The sequence below is a fragment of the Mangifera indica genome, chromosome 14 (assembly GCF_011075055.1).
Source record: "Mangifera indica cultivar Alphonso chromosome 14, CATAS_Mindica_2.1, whole genome shotgun sequence".
In the NCBI taxonomy this organism is placed as follows: Eukaryota; Viridiplantae; Streptophyta; class Magnoliopsida; order Sapindales; family Anacardiaceae; genus Mangifera; species Mangifera indica.
This window is the reverse complement of record NC_058150.1, coordinates 2,515,710-2,538,084: the sequence shown is the minus strand read 5'-3', so window position 1 is coordinate 2,538,084 and position 22,375 is coordinate 2,515,710. Positions and strand designations below refer to the sequence as shown.

Sequence of the window (22,375 nt, the reverse complement as noted above, 5' to 3'; positions counted from 1 at the left end):
AATTTGAAATCAAGAAAAAGGTTTCCTATGTATAATTATTTATAAATGTTAACCTTAAGTTTCATTTTATGTCAAAAGATTATTTCAATAACAAGTTTTTTTTTTTTTAAATCTCAAAAAATTAAATTTTCATTCATTATCTAATTCTTTTAATGAATATAATAAATAAAAAAACAATATTGTTATTTTGCATAAATTATTTTATTTTCTCTTCCTTTTTATTCAATTTATTTTTTTTATTTTTATTTTTTTCTATTTTTTCTTTTTTAAAAGTTAGAGGACAATGTAATTTTTGAAATTGTTAAGCTTGTTAACAAAATCTTAAAGGGCATTGGGAAATTTAGAAAAAGCTTGGAATTAGACACGTCAATTGGGCCGGATCGAATGGAGGCCCGGCCCGAAGCACGAAGAAAAGCCCGGGCACGATAAAGCCCGGCCCGGTACTGTAGCGTGCCGGGCCGGGCCCATGGGCTTATCGGGCCGGGCCTTGGGCCTTAATATTAAACCCATGGGCTGGCCCGGCCCGGCCCGGCACTGTTCACATATATATATAATTTTTTTTAATTTTTTCTTCTGCCAAATGGCAGAAGCAAATTCTGCCAAATGGCAGAAGCTGCTTCTGCCTGGTGGCAGAAGCTGCTTCTGCCTGGTGGCAGAAGGTAATTCTGCCTGGTGGCAGAAGCTGCTTCTGCCAAATGGCAGAAGCTAATTCTGCCTGGCAGAAGCAAGCTTCTCCCAGGCAGAAGCCCAGGCAGAACGCTTCTGCCTGGCAGAACGCTTCTGCCTGGCAGAACCGCTTCTGCCTTGGCAGAAGCCGTTGGCTAGCTTCTGCCTTGTGGCAGAAGCCGTTGGCTAGCTTCTGCCACAAGGCAGAGGCAGAAGCCGTTGGCAACGGCTACTGGCGCCAGTAGCCGTTGCCAAACTTTGTTTTAATTTTTTTTTAATTAATTGATTTTTTCCTATAAAAACCTATTCAATTTTTCATTTTCATTTTCAATTACAATTACAAATTTCTCAAACTCTCAATCTCTCAAACTCCCAATCTCTCAAACTCTCAATCTCAACTATTTATTATATTTTTAATTTCATTTTATTTTAATTTTATCATTACAAAATATTACAAATGGATCCAATGTCAAATGAATTCAATCCATTTGAATATTATCATGCTGGCGTTGATGATATTATTGATGATGCACAAGGTGGGATAGGTAGAGCACCAACAGGTGAAAGTGGTACGGGTACAGGTTCGCATTGTTCGACAGAGAGAAAAAGAAAACAAACGTCAATGGTATGGGAACACTTTGATAGAATAGAGGAAACAATAGAGGGGAAATTAATTCGTCGAGCAGTATGCAAACATTGCGGTTCTTGTTTAACATGTGCAAGTACAAGTGGGACGGGACATCTTCGCCGACATGTTACTGATTACTGTAAAAAAATTCCACATGAACTTAGAGGACAAAAACAAATTGCATTCACCAGATCGCGATCTGTTGGTCCAGGTGCCACTTCAGCAGGAGGTCCGAGCGGTTCTGGACATATGGGAGAAATGTCAACTTTTACGTACGATCAAATGAAGGTTCGAGATTACATGGCCAGGTATGTCGTTGCTTCTGATCAACCTTTTAGTTATGCAGAAGATGAAATTTTAGAATGGATGATGCAAAATAGTATTCAACCAGCATTTAGAAGAATTCCTAGGTCAACTCTTAGGTCAGATATATTGAGAAATTATGAACTAATGAAAATAAAAATTATTGGAGAATTAAGTAATTTTAATGGTGTTATTTCAATAACTTCTGATTTATGGACTGCTACAAATCAACGTATAGGGTATCTTTGTGCAACTGCTCATTATATTAATTCTGATTGGCAATTATGCAAAAAAGTTATTGCATTTAGAAATTTAGAATATCCACATAATGGTCTTGCAATTTATCGTTCATTAGCAAATATTTTTGATGAATATAAAATTAATAATTCTATTTTTTCAATTACTTTAGATAATGCTAAAAATAATAATAAAGTTATTGAATATATGCATAATCATTTATCTCCTCCATTTAATGGAAAATTATTTCATGTTAGGTGTGCATGTCATATTATTAATTTAATCGCTCAAGATGGCTTGAGTTTGGCAAAAAAACATTTAGAAGTAATTAGACATGCCATTGCATATATTTCATCATCCCCATCACGGGTACAAGCATATCATCAATTATGTAAATCAATGGGGTTAAGAAGGAAAAAATTAAAAATAGATATTAGCACTAGGTGGAATTCAACATATCTCATGTTGAAAGCATGCGAAGGGTATGAAGTTCCTATAACACGATACTTCAATACCCAACCAATGGATTCGCAAGATCCTATTTTTTTGACAGATCAAGATTGGGAAATAGCTATGGCTTTAATGAACTTGTTAGAGCCATTGAAAACAGCCACAGATCATTGCTCAGGTGTGTATTATCCGACAACTTGTTCTATAATATATAATATGGTAGAAATAAGTGATATATTTAAAGAACATAGGTATCGTCACTCTCATAATGCTTTTCAAAATATATGTATGCAAATGGAACAAAAATTTAAAAAATATTGGAGTGAAATTCCTTTACTTTATTCTGCAGCTACTATTTTAGATCCTAGGGCAAAAACTAATGGATTACAAAATTTATTTGATGTTATTAATGAAAATTTGTCAATTAATAGCAATGTAAATTCTGTTGAATATGTTCAAGAATTTTTATTTGATATGTATAGTATTTATGAACAAAAATATGGAAAAACTGGACAAAGTTCTGCACCAGAGGTAAGCTCTGGTAGTTCAGGTAAAAAAATGTCACGCATATGGTCTTTATTGCGCAAAGGTAAACAAACTGTTAGTCAAAGTACAAATTATAGTCAATTTTACAATTATATAAATATTGACCATTATCCTGAAATTATTCAAAGATATAATGCTGAAAAACTAGATGTTTTGGCATGGTGGAAAGACAAGGCAGAAACCTTTCCTGTGCTTGCAGCCATGGCTCGAGATCTACTAACACCTCCGGTGTCAACTGTAGCATCGGAATCCGCTTTTAGTGCAGGGGGATGTGTGCTGGATGATAGACGATCCAATTTACATCCAAATATGGTCGAAGCGATAATGTGCATGAAAGATTGGATCAAAGCTGATTTTAAATTACAGAATCGTGTGACAGAAGATGTCTTTGAAGAATTCAAAGATTTGGATGTAGAAGATGAATAGATAAATATTATATAGTAGATAAATTTTATTTATGTTTTGTAATTTATACAATATGTAAATTAATTTATTTGTATTTTATTAACAATTTATAATATTTTTTATCATGTAACCACGGTATTCCTCCGCCATAAGTGAGGGATTATAAATAAAATATTCGGGGTACTGTCCTCGATTTTAATAATTGAAAAATAATTTGTGTTTAAAAATTTTAATTAAAACTTTTTTTAAAAATATTTAATAAGGCCCGGCCCGGCCCGTTTACTGAGGCCCGGCCCGGCCCATTTACTGAGGCCCGGCCCGGCCCGTTTACTAAGGCCCGACCCGGCCCGTTTAAAGCCCGTTAGTATATGGGCCGGGCTTTGGGCCTTTATATTTCAAAGGGCCGGCCCGGCCCGAAGGCCCATTACTGTTTGGGCCTCGGGCCCGGCCCGGCCCATTAGCCCAACGGGCCTTGCTGAAGTCGGCCCGGCCCGGCCCGGCACGGCCCATTGACGTCTCTACTTGGAATGTTTTAAAAAAATAAAAGATTTTAATATGAATTTTAATAATTTAAAAAATAACAAATATACTTTTAAAGAACTAATCAAGACATAATATTTTAGAATTTATTAAAGTTTTTAATATTTTTTAAAGTTTAAATAATAAATCTAAACCTGGTAAATACATGCTCCAAGAAAACCATACTGATTAATTAACAAAGATAGATCACAAATAAAAATTTAATTTTTGGAAACTTAAAAGGTCATAATTTATAGTTTCATCAAACCTCAGTTGAAAATAGTGATTTGTTTACATCGAAAAAAATGAGATGACAATCCGAGAGCATTACCACGCCACTCAGCACGTATAATTTTGCAGATAACTTTTTTTATTATATAGTATTATTTTAAATATGATTAAAAATTTATACACAACATTTTAAATTAGGATTGAATTTAAATCAAATTAAACTCGATTTGATTTGTATAAAATCAAACTCGAATTTGAATCAAATTTTTAATTTAGTTCATTATTAAAACGACATCGTTTTAATGTAGACTGATTAAAACAATACTATTTTATATCAAATTTTTTAAATTCGCGAGTTGAACCCCCTAAAACTCCAATTCGAGCTCAAAAATATTAAACTTTTAGACTCAAGCTCAAGCTCAAACAAACTTAATTAGAATCCAATCATACTTTGAATCAAAATTTTGGGTTACCATATTCTGAACAACAATAAATGTAAGTAGAAGTTAATGTAAAACAATTCAACTTCACATTTCCACCTCAGTCAAGCTCCACAAACTTACATCCTCTCCCTATCTTATTTATCCGATCTCTATAAAACAAACACAAAGTATATGGTATTTAAACGACATAGTATTTTCTAGTAGGGAAAGATCATACTAAAAAAAATCCCTTAAAAATAAAAAATGACATTGGAGTTATCAACCATTACCTGTCCAAAACAGTCTCAAAACTGAATGACTACAAAATTAGTCATGTTCTAAGAAAAAGTATTGAGTTTAACAAGTTGAAGCACAGGAAAAAAGAGGCCAATACATGGTGGAGTCGCAGAGACTTAAGCTAAAAAGTTCAGCTTCTTCATCACCTTTGCAAAAGCAGGAGGGACTAATGCAGGTTGCCGGAGTCTTCTTTTTGATTTTTTCGACTGCATTAAATTAAAAACTCCTTTAATTGCAAGTGAAAATATTTTTAAGATTCTGTATTTTCTGCTAGAAGCATGACCAATATTACTGCAGAAAACTGAATTCCAAATCTAGAAAGCATTAAGACATCAATTCAAAGAACTAGCTGTGCTAGTGCGGCATATTAATGCACAAAAAATATTCATACCACTTTAAAGCAACATAATCCTGATTGCTGCTCTAAAGCAATACAAATAGCTTTAAAATGTAAATACACATTAACAGAGATAAAAAATATTCCCTATTTCCTGTCACCTAAATACACTGATATCTTACAACAATCCTTATAAACATGAAGCTGATGACTTTAAAAACAAATAGATATTCAAAAGGAAATCTCCTGGTACAACCAAGTAGTTCACAACATCAATATATAACCCTAAATATTACAATTTTTAGTTCCAAAATTTAAAAAAAAAAAAAAAGTAGTTGCAATGGTTTTTTGGTGTAAACTTCAAAAGTAAGACATTGAAGCTACTACTTTTTGTGACTTTATCCCACATGGCAAGGTAAGGGATCTAAAGCTCATCAAAATCTTTGGACACACAAATAGCAGTGACTGTTATTAAACAATGCAACCACTAAGAACTTGGGTAAAACACATGCAAAAAGAGGTGCTTTGGTATAAATTGTAGAATGCAAATTATAAAACTCTTAAAGAAAGTTTCAAGAAATTTTCATCTTAGCTTGATGAAGCAAAAGAAATGTTCAACATCCCTACTTTCAAGTTTTTGTTGGACTTTTGCTCATGGGAGGGGTCAGGAGGTGTCATCAAGGTACTGAAACTCAGTACTCCTTTTGGAGCCATGCAAACGACTACAATGACCAACAACATCAAAAAGGTCATCGATGTAACAACATTAATCTAGGCAATTAAATCAAAAGTGTCAAACAGAGTGATTCTTTTCATTGAATCAAGGCGAGGACTGTGTGGGGTTGGGGGTGAATACTTCCCCACAAGGTGGGGATAGGAAATGGGAGATTCGGCCCCAACCCGTCTCATTGCCATCTTTGCGTAGGGCACAAAACATAGAAGAAATTGTTCAACTGATTCACCCCATAATAAATCTTTCCCTTCTTGGTATGCTATGCGTCACAAAAGTGAAAAAATTATCATATCATTTGTTCCTCCATTACATAGTGGCATTTTCTAGCGGACTTAACTTTTCAATAAAGCAGTCATTTAGAAGGTTACTTTGAGAGCTTGTTCTTCTTTACTCAAGGAGAATGTCACAACTTTTGGTAAAGCAAACAAGCAAATACTCTTAGGAAATGTGCACATCTAGCTCTTTTGGTGGTTATTTGGGGCGATATGGTTGAATCTTTCAGGAGAATAATGGAAAAGTCTGTTTTGTAGGACAAACAAGATTTTTTCTTCTATGCTCTTACGACATCTCTTGTTAAAGATACCCCGTTTCCCCTCACTTTTCATTATGCCATGCATTGTAAGCTAGTGTTTGACTGCTTTTGTTGTGTTCAATGTAATTATTTATTTATTTATCTTTTTGTTCACATTACACAGATTATTCAGGGATTTTGACTTTTCTTGGTTAAAATCTGGACACTTCTGTTGTGTACCACTGGAATGCCTCTTAAAATTTCATCGCACAAGTCCTATCCTACTTCAGCATTTACATTGGTTGGTGAAGAATGAAGAAATATTTATTTGGGAGGCCATCACATAGAAACAAATAAATGGAGGCTGAGGGAAGAAGATATAACTAGACAAGGTTGTATGAAAAATTTTCGTTTAAGTACCCATTTCTTTTTTCAAACCATTGCCCCCTCACCTGGATGTGTCTCAATAGTCAATAGTGAGTGGTTTTCTGTGACACCAATAAGGATTATTTATTTTGGGCTTCATAAAACTAAAATAGAAAACCTGCCCCATTCAGTAACAATCTTAAAACACTGAGATGGAGCTAGATGGACACCTATAAATTCTCTTTTTCTTCAAGACAAGCATAAATAGTATAATTGTTAACCACAAAAATAGTGTAATCAGAAATCATGACTTCGTGGTTCTCATGAATCTGACTTGCCCATTTTTGTGATTGTGAGTACTACAATATTCTACCATTCAACTAATCCACCCAGAAGGGCTTGGTCTTTCTTTTCATGTTCAAATGTGCCCATGAATTCACATACACATACAATTAAACACTACTGCAAAATGGTATAAAGTGTCCAAGCTTATTAACTTGTAATTACTGCTATACATAATGCAGTATAGAACAAACTAAAATGAACCAGAAATGCACACAAACCAGTAAAATTAAATTCACATTTGCTACGATCCAATAAAGGAAATTGAACAAAAGGTATGCCAACTACATCAAGCATTCAACTTCTTTACTCTAGAAAATCTAAAACATCCAGTGATAAATCTTTGCAGTCACAGAGCATATGTCAGAATTAGGGAACTAAACAAACATTCATTAAAAAAACCTATACCTTCTGATGTGCATTGTGATTTTTACCCTCGTGCCAGCGACGAATTGTCCCATCTTTCAATGGCCTAAACCTGAGTTTGTACGACCTAAGCACCAGAAATTGACACCATTTATCCATCAAATTTAAAATGGAGAATACAAATTCAAACGCAATTGAATATTGAACAACCAAAACACTGTACACCTACGAATAAAACTTCATTTTAACTTTCTTGACTTTGGATGTAGCCGGAGTCATTGGCTTCCTCCTCTTTTTCCGCTCCCTTGAAGACACGTGGCGTACTTGAACCAACTATAATTGAACCAGATAATCAGAGCAACTGAAAGGAATATAATATAAGCGGGAACATTAACTTAAGGTACTTACAGAGAGGGGCAATTGCGAAAAGTACAAGGGACGGAGAGGCGTTGAAAGGGCTGAAACTGAAGGAGAGTAATTGATGCTCCGTTTGGCAGAAGATGGAAAAGAGACGGGGCAGCGAATGGGTGAAGAAGAGTGTAGGAGGCGACGAGAGGAGGAGGAGAGTGTTTGTAGGGTTAAAGAGCGGAACCTGTTGCAGAGTCTCTGCATTGTTACTGTTAATGAGCATCGATACAAGCGAGACTAGTATTTCACAACGATTGCTTCCAGGCTTTTGGTCAGTGGGCTAGTCTTTAGACGGGCCAACCGGGTGGAAAAAAAATACTGGATCCGACTCCGGTGACTCGAGGCCTATTGAATCACCAAAGTTATCTTTGTTTATTAAAATTAATTAATTTTAAAAAATAAATTATTATTTAATTAATAATTTATTAAAAATAATAAAAATTTATTTTATTTTTATATTTAATCTAAAAATAATAATATTTTTATGATTAAATTTTTAAATATTATATATTTTTATTAGATGTGCTATTTCTCTGATGTTCTCTCTCTTTGGCAAACGAACCAGACTTTCCACATCTTTGTCTCTTAAATTTGGCCTATGTATTTTGCAGGAAATAAAAAAACACAAATGAATGAACATTTATCTATCAATTCTTTATTACATTGAGAAACACACGTGTAACATCCACATGAATATAAATGACTTAAGTTAACAATACAGTAAAGGCCTCAAATTATTTGCAAAGAATTAATTGAAAACTAACGAAGAAGATTCATTAATCAATTCATTTGTCTTCCTCATCATCATCATCTTCCTTACGTACTATAATGTTAGCATCCAGACCAGTCACCGGCGACCCCCTCTCACTGTCTTCACGTGCAAGCCCCGCCGCTTCGGCTCCCCCAAAATCACTGATATTTCCGAAAATAAGAACAAGTTTTCCGACTACAGCCGCGCAGAAAGCAACTCTGAAACAGAAATGAATATCTCCAGGCATGGCCGATGCCACTGTAAATCCTGCCCAAGTGCCAACTGCTTGTACCCAGGAGAGCCATATGGAGAACGCGCCTTCTTTGCCACTGGGCGAACAGTCTATTAACAAAACTCTCCCAAAGGCATGAAGAAGCCCTGTTGAAGTACTTTGAATTGCGGCAAAAAGAAGTATGTGTTTATTCTTCCAATGGTGATTCCGGAAGCAGTATCCCGTTCCTGATGTAATTAAAGCCAAGATGAAACCCAGCAGTTGCATTTTTACAGCATTTGCTTTGATGATTTGTTGCAGTGGTTGCAGTAGAGGCAGAGAAATCGATGGGAAAATGAAGTAAACAAGCCAGAAATAGAGGAAGAACACTGGTTTAAGGCACAACTGACCGATTAGAAAAAGTGTTCCTCCGGTGAAAATGCACATTGTTGTAAATGAAGAAATGAAAACCACACTCAGGCTTCCAATGGCGTGAGGATACTTGAACAAGGTGAGAAAATAAGTTTTGCGCACAGGGGAGGAGGGTGTTGTCCCTGGCTTAATTGAGATAGCAATAGACAATCCAATGAGCCAAATTAGGCCACTGTAGATGGAGACCACCCAGAGACTGGTGACTATCTCTTTGCTTTTAAGCCTATGGTAAGCGAAGGCGGATATAATGGCGGAGCCTAAGCAACCGGCAGCGGTGGCGTATAGGGAGAGCCACCCGGAGACGCCTCTTCTATGTGGGAATTCACTTGGTGGAAGAGTTGAGCCGGTGAAGCCGCGCACCAAGAGACCGAAGTGGCGTGTGTGGGAGGCGGCAGCAATAACGTAAGCTGCAACGATAGGCGCAATATATAGTGGGAAAATCCACACGGTTTTAAAGAAACCAACAGGAAGACAAAAGAGAGCGCCAATGGCTGTTGCAGCTGCAGCAACGAGCTGCTGGTTTTGGCCATGATCAAGATTGGTGGAAATTAAGCCGAAAAAAGGACTAGCCAAAACTAACCCGATAAACCAAGAGATCGAAGTCCACACCAAAGGGGAGAAACACATATTGCTCACACAGATTGAGCTTTGGATCAGTCTCTCATACCTGAAATTCATCAAACTTAGTGTAACGTCTCTAGTCAAATAACTTAATTCAGTGTTAAAGAGATTAACCACTTAGATACATAGTTTATTGAGTTTTTTTTTTTAATTTTATAACTTAAAATATCTTTTAACAGTTTAAAAATCTTAAAAATTATTTAATCAATTATATTTTAATATAATTTAGATAAATTTTATATTGATAAAATATAAAAAATATTTAGTTTATGTGTATATTCATATCACTTGAGATATTAAAATATGACTAATTAAATATTTTGTGAATACTTTAAATTATTCAAATATATTTTGAATTGTAAAATTCAAAAATAAAACTTTATATCAAAAAATCGAGAATATCAGGATGAACCTACTAGTAATGTCACATTTTGATTTTGAAGAAGTAAGAAATTTATATCCATAAGAGAACTTACACTTCCACTTCATCATGGCTACAAACAAAGCCCTTGCGGGTCTTCCTCCAAACCTGCTCAGGCTCTTCCGGTTTAATGATAAAGCTGATAATAAGAGGGAAGATGACGGGTAGAAGAATTGTGAGAACGAAGTATGAGCAAAAACTATACAAATACCAAACCCAAATTTCTCCTCTAGAAGGCGCATCCACCAGCCCCGCACAAACGCTGTAAGCCTCTCCAGCCCTCCCAATTTTGACACCAGTATGATGCACATCAGGCAGCACTTCTCCGGCTGGCTTCGATGGCAATTCTTGATTGCTTTCGACATCGCGATCACTGCTGGTTTCCGCCATTTTCGATTATAATTAGCTTGATTCGTTAAGTCTCTGAGGTTGGTGTTGAAGCATAAGAGATCACGACGAGGGCTATAAGAATTGAGATTTTTGAAGAGGGCATGCATTGGCATGCACGTACAGCTAGCTGGTGCGAAGTTTTCGAGAGGGGAAAAGCCTCGGTTTGTTCATTTAAATCCAAAGGAAAATTTGGCATCATTGTTGTCTTGTTCGAATTGTCCCATAAGAATCTTTACAGCAAATTTATATATGCTGATATCCTTTCGGCAAGGCGCTCGACAACTACTGTTCACCATTGTTAGAATCAAATGACAAGGCCATTTCGGCGGTGACGGGAAGAAAAACATATAATGGTGATTGGACTTTACTGCCATTAAAGGTTGAAATCAGTCAATTCGGATGAGTGGATTTCAGGAATTGAATAGTAGTTTGATTTGCAGAGGAGGGATTCCCTATGGTTAACTTAACATTATGCTGATTTTTTACTGAATTTCTGATAGAACGAAGATTCCAAGTCACATCAAGCATAGACAGACTGACTAACTTATTGTTTTAAGCATTAGATTGAAAATACATATCCTTTTTTAACAATTTTTTGTCAAAGTTTTTATGGATTGTTTTAGATAATATTCCCTCTCAGATTTTGATTTTATTAATTGATTTTTTATATATATTGATAGTTGCGATCCGTTTATATTGGGTAAATCCAGTTAAATCCTTAAAAAATTTAATGTTTTATCAATTTTACTAACTCTTAGAACAATTTATCATATTTTTCACTATTTAATTTTTATGTTTCGTTTGTATTTGTTCCCTTCTTATATCTAAGTCTTATCTCTACTCTGATTAAGTAGATTTATCTACTCTGATTAAGTAGATTTATCTACTCTGATTAAGTAGATTTATCTTTCTACAACAGTATCTCTTATCAATTATATTTCTAACATTCTTAATTTTAGTTTATTCTAAATTATTTTCAGAAGAGGGAATAACATTTTCCCATCTGGCTTTGATCTAAAAACACTATTTCATCTCTTGAATGCATAAATTACATATTTTTTTACACAAAACCTAACATGGGTAATGAAAAATGAGTCTACCATAAATATAGAAATTGTGATAACTATATTATCCTTGATTATTTTACTTTATTCATAGTTTATCATATTACGTTTAATTAAATATAATTAACATTTCCACTCTATTATCCCCTTTTGTTAACAGTCAGAAATTTTATATATCTCTCTGATAATCAATACTCATTCTCTTTTAATATTCTTTTACTCTAGTCTAATCTTTTTTCTCACTCCACTAAAAACACAAAAAAACATATAATTTTGTCGTCTTTGGTGCATCTTTGAGTTTAAGATTGCAAATGGAAGATTCAAAACAAGATTTACCCACAAATTGTTGTCTCATGGTTGCCCAAAGGGTTCCTTTGATATTAGCTAGATGCACTTGCTCATGGTGCTGCCTCGTGCATCTTCCTTTCCCAATTCAACTACTTTATTTTCTAAGGTATTCCCCTCTAATCTCTAGCTTTTATTGCTTTCTTTCTTTGACTGCTGATAGATCCCTTTCAATCTGTTGGGGTTTATTTGATTTCTATTTAAATGTTTGCAATGCATCTAGTTTTGTCGATTTAACTTTACTTGGTGTCAGATGTTTGCCCAGGATGTAAATACTTTAAACCTTCAGTTTATTCATCTTTCCTAAATCCCTAAACCTTCCTTTCTACTCTTAAATCACCATCACCATTTCCACCGTTAAATCTCCATCACTAAGTTTACTCCACTAAAATGCTATAAAGCTGAAGAGTTCACCGTGGATGAAACCTTCTTAGAACAACTCACTCCAGAAGACAATGAAATTGAGGATGAAACCCGACGTCGCAACTAGATGGGTTAAGTGTGGATAGGCCCTTGGGACGAAATTCTCACTCTTAAAGGGTGATTTCGCATGTAAATCATATTTTGAATTTGAGCTTGACGGTGGCAACAATGAAAAAAGAAAGAAGATTGAAAATGATTTTATATTTTGAATTTATTTAAAAATTTTAGGAAATAAAAATGACAATTTTCCTGTTAATGGAGTTAAGTTATGAGTGAAAAAATATAATTTATGCTTTCAAAAAGTGAAAAAAGTGTTTTTTTTTTTTTGGGGGGGTTAAAATTTGGATGGGAAAATTTAAACCACTCAGTTTAGAATGAACTGGTCTATACAGTAATTTCAACTAAAAGTGGTGGGAACAACATTTCATCAAACCTTGGGAGGCAATGGGAATTTGGCCTCCTAAATAAATACAACTAAGCTCTGTGTGCCCTTAGCCTGAACCAACTAAATGACTATTTACTTTTGATTATTCACTAGGCAATTTAAGGGAGAAGGACTATTTCCCACCTAACTTTTGATGCATTTTTAAAATGCCACCCACGACAGATGAAAATCCACTTTTCCTATCAATGACCAAACTGTCGTCCAATTTTTTAGTTAGGGACAGGGGTAAAATCGTCATTTACTATATAAAACCTTAAAACTTTAAAATGTTACCGGTTCCCCCCTCCAGGTTTTAAAAACTAATAACTAACCCATCCTCAAAGTTTGAAAAGTTTAGATTTCACCCCTAGGGTTTGCTTCCTTCTCCGGCCACCACTGACGACCGACGCAATCGATCGATCTTCCATCTCTGACTATAAAGGACGACGAAGGATGACCCTTCGTCGCCCAGATCTGGACTACGAAGTGTCGTCCAGATCTGAAAGAATAGACGAAGGACGACGCTTTGTCGTCCTTCGTCTTCTAGGTGGAGCGACGAAGAGATCTCCGTCTCTTCGTCGCACCGTGAGACAAGGAGATAAAGATTTCTTCATCGCACTACCGTCGTCGCACTAGGAGAAGAAGGAGGTCAGTGACGACGCCGGAGACGACGTCAAGAGATGAAGTTGAAGAGTGGGGGTGAAACTATTAGTTTTGAAAGTTATGGGGGACGCCTGTATTTTAAAAAATATGGAAACCCTAGGTTTGGGGGTGAAAATGTTAGTTTTCAAAGTTTAAAAGTTTTAGGTAAGGTGAAATATTAGTTTCTAAAACCTAAGGGAGGTGAATGGTAAAACTCTCACATTAATTTTGGGTTGAATTTTGTAGACTAAATTGAGAGGTATTTCTGTTATTTCATCTAACAAGGATAAAATGGATATTTTACCCTTATATAAACAAATATCATTCAAATTAACGGCTCATGAGTCAGAAAAATGGATTTTCATCTATCGTAGGTGATATTTCGAAAACGCGTCAAAAGTTAGGTGGGAAATAGTCCTTTGCCTGCAATTTAATTTGTTTCTTTTACAGAAACATATAATTAATAAATATTCCTAAATTCAATTATAAGCTTTATTTTAAGTAGTTGCCTAAATCATTGCCTAACGTTATAAATATGGTGGCGTGTCAAAAATATGACGCATACATAACGCTACAGCAATGATAATCTCTTCCAACTGACCCCAAAAAAAAAACAATAGTAATAAGGCCAAAACACTTATTCCCACCTAAAATATAGGGAAAAGCTCTGTTCAATTTTTTAACTTTCAAAAATCTAAACACTTTTTTATAAGTTGAAATCAATTAAAATTTTTAATTAAAATTATAGATAAAATTATTATTTAATGATAATATTTTAAAAAATAAAAATTTATATCATTTTACTCTGTTATTTTAAAAAATTAATAATTTCTCTGAAATTAAATTTTAAAAAGTGATATTTCCCTTACCTAAGGTTTTAAATTTCATAAGCGAATTTTCAATGAATAATAGCTGATCTCTCTCTCCAGATGACATCTTTCCCTCCAACGATTTCTCTTTAATTGACGATGTTTAGATTTGATAAAATCTAAATAAAAAATCAAAACTCTTTATTTAAACCTTCGTTGTCCTCATAAATTGGCTACATTTAGACGACAATAATGGTCTGATGAGAAGTTGTCCTCGTTTGGAGGAGGTTGACTTCTTGTCTTGATCATTATTATCATCTAGATGAAACTAATTTTTTGTTTGAATTTAGTCTAAATTTTATTTAATCTAGACTTCATTGGTCAGAGGAAAAACGACAGAGAGAGATATGTCACTGGGAGGGAGAAAGATTGCTCGTTATTCATTAAAAATTCGTCGATAAAATTTGAAACACTAGATAAAAGAAAATATCATTTTTTAAAATTTAATTTCAGAAAAAAATTATTAATTTTTTAAATTTAAAATAAAATGGTATAAATTTTTATTTTTTCAATATTATTGATAAAAAATGATATAACTTTTAATTTTAATTTAAAATTTTAACAGATTTTATCGTATGAGTCAATTTTCACCATAGTACTGTTGAGCAAGTCTTTTGGCCTAATAATAATAATTTCTCCCATAGCTTAGCAAATTACCGATTAGGTACATCCCATCTGTGTGACCGCAGCAACAGGGCACTCCAACTTCCAGGTAAAATCGTAATAATTCAAAATTCTAGTGGCAAATCCAGAAAAAAAAAATGAATCTATCCACCTCACATTTCCGTCCGCGTTTACACACAAGCGATGATTAAAGCAGAGAAGTTGGGTTTGGTTAGGCAAGAGTCGTCAGAATTCGGTGAAAAATCTAGGGATCTGAAACTTCAGTAGCTATGCATCGCCACCACGATCCCAACCCCTTCGATGAAGAAGAAGTCAATCCGTTTTCGGTATTTTTTTCTCTCTTTACCTTTTTTGACCTCACTTTTCGATTCGTATCTTTCCTATAGATTCTCGGCTTCTATTTTGATCTAGATTCGCGGGATTGTATTTCGCTTCTAATTTTATTTTTGCGTGATTTTGTAATTTTTTTGTTTTAATTGATTAAATCAAGCTTATAATTACACCTGTTTGTATTGTTTATTTATTTTAGTGTGGTTCGTTCTTTTACTTTGCAGAACGGCGTGGCTGCTCCAGGATCGAGGTCACACATTCCTCATTTGGCATCTGAACCTATGGGATTTGGGCAGAAATATGATGCTACAGTTAACATTCCACTCGACAATATGAATGTAATCGTTTGAATTGCGTCTAGTTCGTAAACATTTGTTTTCTCGAAGCACTTTGGGGGTTTCTTATATCTATGTTGATGTAGGATTCAAAGAAGAGAGAGAGGGACCTGGCATCATGGGAAGCAGATCTTAAAAGGAGGGAAAAGGTTAATTTCACATTTTCATTATAAAATATTTAGTTTATAGAAGGTTCTATAGCCCATTACATATTGCTTTTAGTATTTTTGCACAATATATATATATATATATATAAATCTAGCTGTTTTATTGTTTTTATCGATTTGTTTAGGAAATCAAACGTAGAGAAGAAGCTGTTGCTAAAGGTTAGCAATTGAGAACACAACATGTTTTCTCTTTGTGATCTTTCTTCTGTCTGTTCTCAGTTTATTTTGTATCATCTAAGCTATTTTTTGATGTTGCACTTTAGCGGGTGATATCCCCACAGATGATAGAAATTGGCCACCATTTTTCCCAATTATTCATCATGACATTTCAAAGGAGATACCAGTTCATGCTCAAAGGCTGCAGTATCTTGCTTTTGCGAGTTGGTTAGGTATGGGGGTTAAACTCTCTCTCTCTCTCTCTCTCTCTCTATATATATATATATAGAGAGAGAGATAGATATAGATAAAATTATTTATTACTAAAATTGTGTTAATTCTTTAAAAAATCTTTCATTTGTGAAAATTGATGTGAAAAGTTTGTGATGGATACAGCAGCTTTCAGCTTAAAGTGTGTTTTCACATGTATCAACCAATTTTGGTGCTAATATTAACAAATGAGGAGTGGTAAAGTTGCTTCTTTCCCTACTAATGTTGTAAAGACAAATGTGTGAGAAAAGAGAGATAGAGAGAGAGAGAGCGGCTGAAGTGGGCAGCAGTGAACATTTTGTTTTTAATTTTTGAATGAAGTTTGACATATTCTTAGTATGTATGTATTTATAAACATACTTTGATTTTTTTTTTCTACCAATAACAATTTTCTTTTCTTCTCTATATATAGGACAGTGTTGTTTCAGATGAGGAGCTATTTATAAGAGTGCATATTCTTGTGGATTGTTTTCTTCCTTGCTTTTGTTTTCTTTTTTCTTTTCTGGTTGCTGGTAACCATACAACAAACTAACATGCTTTAATTCTTCTGTTGCAGGTATAGTTCTTTGTCTTGTATTCAACGTTGTTGCGGTGATTGTATGTTGGATCAAAGGCGGGGGTAAGCTCTTACTTTCAATGACTGTTGTTACTTGTTAAAGATTCAAATTTTGGCCTAACAATAGTATACAATATTTTTATGAGATCATTGGTGCCTTATGTCCTGGTTTCCCAAATTTTGACAAGTTTCTCAATTTATAGGTGTCAAAATTTTTTTCCTTGCAACTATCTATGCTCTGCTCGGATGCCCCCTTTCATATGTTCTTTGGTACAGGCCTCTTTATAGAGCAATGAGGTAAGTAATGCAATGTTCTATTAATCTAATATATATTTTATCAACTGATATAATATGGCTACCCAGTAAAGTAAAACCATGCTTGCATTGATTGAAAAATATTCACATGGATATAATTAGACATTGCAATGGTATTGCTTGCAAGAAAGGTTTGGTTGATTGGCACAGTTTCTGGGGTTGCTTTATTTTTAAGACTTCAGAAGATAGGGCATAAATAATTATTTACTTTAATTTATAATAAATTTTTTTCTATTAACTGGAGAATGGTAATGCAGTTTCGCTAAGCTGTTATATTTTCACTCTTGCTATGATGCATTTGTTCTGTATATTGTCAAAGAAATTATACACTATCGTGAAATAGTGATACATTTTGACTGATGGATCAGTTGCTTCCACTGCAGTGCATGAATTGATTTCCCCTTGAGTATTTAGATAAACATTCAATGGCTGTGTAGAAATATTTTAGGGAAACCAAACTGTATGTAAACTTATTTTAACTTAGAGTCACCAACATGTAAGATGAGAAAGTGAAGATATAACACTTTACTAAAAGAACTTTCTCCATTATTGTATTTACTAAGAGCTGTAGCTTAATCTTTTTGATGCTCATTTTATTAAATAATTGTGGTGGAAGAAATGAATTGAGAGTCAGTAATGGCTCAGTGAGGTGAAGAGATTACAATTATAGCTTCTTACATATTTATTGAAGATCATTTAATGGATAAATAAAGAACAAGAGTCAAAGAAAAGGTAATTTAAATCAAGGTTTTTTCAGTGTTCTCTTTAAAATCACTAGTATATGCTCTATGAGAATAAGAAGGATAGCAGGAGTTCTGATAGAAACCATTCCCTCTACAAAGGTGAGGTATTAAAACTTTTCAGTATCACCAACAAATAACAACTATTATTAGCTCCTTTTTCCTTGTTTGAGCATGGATAATAAAGTTTGATGAACCTGTCTCCTCTTTGGATCCACAATATTGTGGTGATGCTAAATTCATTGGGCCCATGGTAAGAAACGTAATTTTGCTAGTATGTGTGACTTTTTGAGCTGTTTTTGTGACACTATTTGTTGTTAAATAATTAATTAATATTTTGTTTTTTAGCTCTGCATGAATATGTATTGAAATGTAGTTTTTCGGGACGATTTTCAGTTGATTGTTAATTTAGCAGCTCCTTGGATGTATGGACCTTTGTTTCCCCTTGAGGTTGTTTTGTAGCTTCTGGATTACTACTTTAAGGTCTTTTTTTTTTTTAATTTTTAATTGATTTCTAATATATAGTGGTTGTCATTATGGTGTCATTAATGGCTTAAATTGTATATGCTTGGACAACATATGTATGAACTTTGAAAATGATGTGGTTAGAATGAAATTCTAGTATTTCAACCACTTGATGTGTGTTTCAGTTGGCTTTTTGTCTATGAAATTGCAGGACAGATAGTGCATTGAAATTCGGTTGGTTTTTCATGTTCTATATGGTGAGTTATAGCAATCAACAATTGTTGTTTGAGACATCTATCTTTTGATTAGTTTTTTTTCACCTCTAATAACGTGAATTGTATCATTCAGATCCACATCTTGTTTTGCATATTTGCTGCTATTGCTCCTCCGGTTGTCTTTCATGGGAAGTCATTGGCGTAAGTAACTCTATTTATTGCCATCTTTGATTTCTAAGAAGTTAAGATTGAAAAAGTGATTTTTTGGATTTTTTGGTTTCTATTTATTTCTCCGTTTAGTTTGTGTTGACATTTTATCACTTGTATTATGGAAATTTATACCTTGTGTCAATTTTCTTACAAATTCTTTTTATTTTCTTTTACAATAACAAGTTTTGGGTTTAGAGACTGCAGTTGGGGGTTTTCTTTACCTCATTATAGTTATTTCATTGTTTTTTTATTACAGGGGCATTCTGGCAGCAATTGATGTCATCTCTGACAGTGTTTTCGCTGGGGTAAGTTGTATGATGTAGCCTTTAAGGTTTTTTGTTGCCAATTTACTGTGGGCATTTAGAATATTTATTTGTTCTTTTACTAATTTTTCTGTTGAAGTCTCTGAAGTAAAGAAGATGTGAACCTGGGTTGTAACCTCAATTGTCTTTATGAAAAGAACAATGAACCTTGCTTGACGGTCTAGAACACAAAACTAGTCATAAATATACGAAAGAGGCAAATGGCACTGGATTACTTCAAATGTATTGTTGTGGAATGCTTTTTCCCGTTGTGCTTGCTTTTAAGATCATTTGAATGCAAAGTTTTGATCCCTCTTGGCCTTGACCCATTTGGATTTTGGATGCCAAACCTTGTATGAAAAGAGTCCAAGTTGTCTTAGAAAAACATGGTGTTGTTGAGATGATATTATTGTGTCTTGTGCTTGCGTTGGCACTTTTTTCCATGAATATGGAATTTAGATTTTTTGATGCACATGTAGATATTGTAAGGATATAGTGTGAGATCATCTCAATTAACAGTGACCTTTTGGAGTAGTTCAAAGTTTACTTTCTTTGCTGTGGGTTTAAGATGACTTGTTGATATTAAAAAAGAAGTTAACCTTTATAATTGCAATTTTATTTACTGTTTGATTTAACTAATATATTTCTTGTTCTTAGCGCAGATTTTCTACTTTGTTGGATTTGGCCTGTTTTGTTTAGAGTCACTTCTAAGCCTCTGGGTTATTCAGGTAACAGAAAACAAATTAACTGGTTCTCACCCTCTCAAATCTATTTAGCTTTCTGTTGATGCCAATAACAAGATTGATGATTTGATTAGAAGTGTGAAGAGTTGATTTCGAATTAGTTTGTTATACAATGAGCATGACTTAGAATAAGTGGGCGTAGTTTATTTTACGAAGTAATGCTAGCAGAAAGATGGGTTACAGATTCCCGGCACTTTTCTAGGTTACCTTGGTTTTATTGTTGACAATGAGGTGGGCAAATGTTTTGCTCTTAGAATTTTAAGAATATTGAACCAAAAAAATGGAGGTCAATTTTGAGATCTGTGCAATTTGGTGAACATAAAAATTTTTTGAAGATGCCAGAAATTGTATCTGAGAATGATGCCAGAAGAATGAGCAATTTTGGCTGGAGATGTCTGTCATCAGCATTGAGATGGGGAAGAAGAATAGTGTAAGAAAGAACTGATTGTGGAGAGAAAGACTAGTATAATTTTTGTTTTGAGAAAACAGATTAAATCCTGTAACAAGGAGTTTGGGTTGATGGTGCAATTTGTACTCTTATTACAATATTTCTCTTCTTGACTCTTTTTTGTCATCATACCATTGGATGCATGAATTCCTTTTTAGTCCATATACTAGAGGGGATACTGTGTAATCACTCTGCGCATCATTCTTGTCAATATTCTGCACTACTTATTCAGCCCTCTCTCTTTACCTTGTTGAGTTCTATTTTTTTGGGTATTTTCCCATATTTTAGAGGAGAGACAGTATAATCACTCTCCACATCATCCTTGAAATTTTTCTGTGTTACTTCAGCCTCCTCTTTTTCCTCGGTTGTGCTTTTTGGGTGCTTAATATTCAGAGATACTGGCTTTGAAATATGCAGACACCCTTGGGATATATGATTGTTGTTAGCAGATGAATTTTGTGGATCTGATGTGGTTTGCCCAGTTTAAAGGTCGAACAATGGTTGAAGATGGTGATAAAATATTTGTTTATCTTTTATGCTAGGTGACAAGGAAAAAAGGATATAATGGTGCTGAGTTGAAGATTTTTCATTTTCTTTATTTATTTCAATTTAGAGCTGTTTCTGGGTTAATTTTGCCTAGTTTGTGATCTATGTTTACGGTGGAGGATGGTTTGGATAGTTTGAGAAAACAAGAAAGAGTAATACTGCATAGATCACATACCGATGGCTCTTATCATTAATACATCTTTCATAGTTTTATATTGTTATTAATAATAATATTGTACAGAGGAGGGATGATCACTCATTGCAAATAGATGTATAGATTAATGTCTCGCCGGGTTTTTTTAATTCTTTCTGAACACTTGGTCCTCATTTCATACTTTTTTTTTCATACAAAGTCCATGGTTTCTTACTGAAAAGAAAAATGAAAATAGCAGAATGACATAGGATTTGTTAATCGCTGAAAGCTTACACTTGATTAAGATTTGTTGGGCTGGTGAAATCTTGCCTGATATTATGATATCGGTAATGACTCTATGATCATGGGGATCCACTTGGTTAGTGATTAGTCCTTGTGGCAAAATATTGAATGACTATGATCATTAGGATCCACTTGGTTAGTGATTAGTGCTTGTGGCAAAAGTTGGAATCTGTCATGTCTGAAGAATTTATCTTAGGAAATTATCAGTATTATTCCGAAGCGTGAAATGATGCTGTAGTTTACTTAGATCTGAATCAATGGTGACGTGTTTCCAAACAATAGGAAACTTTAAAAACGTGTGGATTCAGGAATTTGCTGTGGCAATCCTTATCCCAAGGCAGGAAAAGTGGACTTTGAAATGGAATTACTCTTTTTGGATTGATGTTACTTCTTTGGTGGGGTACAATTCGATTGGCAGAATTATTGCTTGAGTGCACCTTATAGATTTTATATTGAAGTTTCACAATTCCAACCAGATAGCTTTAGGTAGATGGAATAGGATTTTTAAGCATGTATAGTAATTTAAACTCATGCTTGAATAGGCAATCTCATGCTTGTGATAGTGCACATTAATTTACTTTGCTGATCTTTCTATTGCTCGACTAATTTTCCTTACCTCATGGGTTTTGCAGAAAATTTATTTGTTTTTCAGGGGGAACAAGTGAATATGATTTTGCTATTTTCCACTTCAAATTGCAGCGACACTGAGAGGCTTGTTTAGTATATTCTTCTACCTTTGACTATGTTCATTTCATTATTCCACTGAATATATGGGTTTCTTGGGTAAAGATTTGTACTAGTTGATACAATAAGTTTGTCAAATATGTTTTAGGTACTCTTGGTCTTATTTTTATGTATGATATATAGTAGTATTCCTCGTGTTTTCTGTATTGAGTTATGATACGAATCGGATAGTATTGTGGTAATTCAATCACTGCTACTGAACACTGTTATCTCCGGCAATTCTTTAACTTCCTGCTCAGTCCCGAAGTCACACCACTGGTTCTTTCTGCTACCAGCAAACAAGAAAAAATGAAAATTAATTCACCACTAAGAAACCAGACTCCAATCCAGTACCATAATTCCAGCAAATTCCATCTCAGTTCAACAACACATCCAGCAGAGAAACATTGAACGATGAAAAGTGAAATCGAAGT

At 34.2% G+C, this 22,375-nt stretch overlaps 2 protein-coding genes across 2 annotated transcripts; one reads left to right on the top strand and one right to left on the bottom strand.

Moving 5' to 3' along the window:
- Window positions 1-4,497: 4,497 nt before the first annotated feature.
- On the bottom strand, window positions 4,498-8,013 carry LOC123195789. The gene is made up of 4 exons (XM_044609633.1): window positions 7,768-8,013; window positions 7,589-7,692; window positions 7,402-7,486; window positions 4,498-4,910 (listed from the first exon to the last, which is right to left on the bottom strand). Exons 1-4 carry the CDS (start codon window positions 7,969-7,971, stop codon window positions 4,821-4,823), a joined length of 483 nt encoding a protein of 160 aa, XP_044465568.1. The 5' UTR covers window positions 7,972-8,013; the 3' UTR covers window positions 4,498-4,820.
- Window positions 8,014-15,149: 7,136 nt separating this feature from the next.
- Window positions 15,150-22,108, top strand: LOC123196288 (secretory carrier-associated membrane protein 4-like). Its single transcript, XM_044610257.1, has 12 exons — window positions 15,150-15,310; window positions 15,539-15,652; window positions 15,736-15,798; window positions 15,942-15,975; window positions 16,080-16,205; window positions 16,799-16,861; window positions 17,002-17,095; window positions 18,530-18,575; window positions 18,667-18,734; window positions 19,000-19,048; window positions 19,708-19,773; window positions 21,851-22,108. The coding sequence occupies exons 1-12, from the start codon at window positions 15,254-15,256 to the stop codon at window positions 21,881-21,883; spliced, it is 813 nt and encodes a 270-aa protein (XP_044466192.1). The 5' UTR covers window positions 15,150-15,253; the 3' UTR covers window positions 21,884-22,108.
- The last annotated feature ends 267 nt before the right edge of the window (window positions 22,109-22,375 follow it).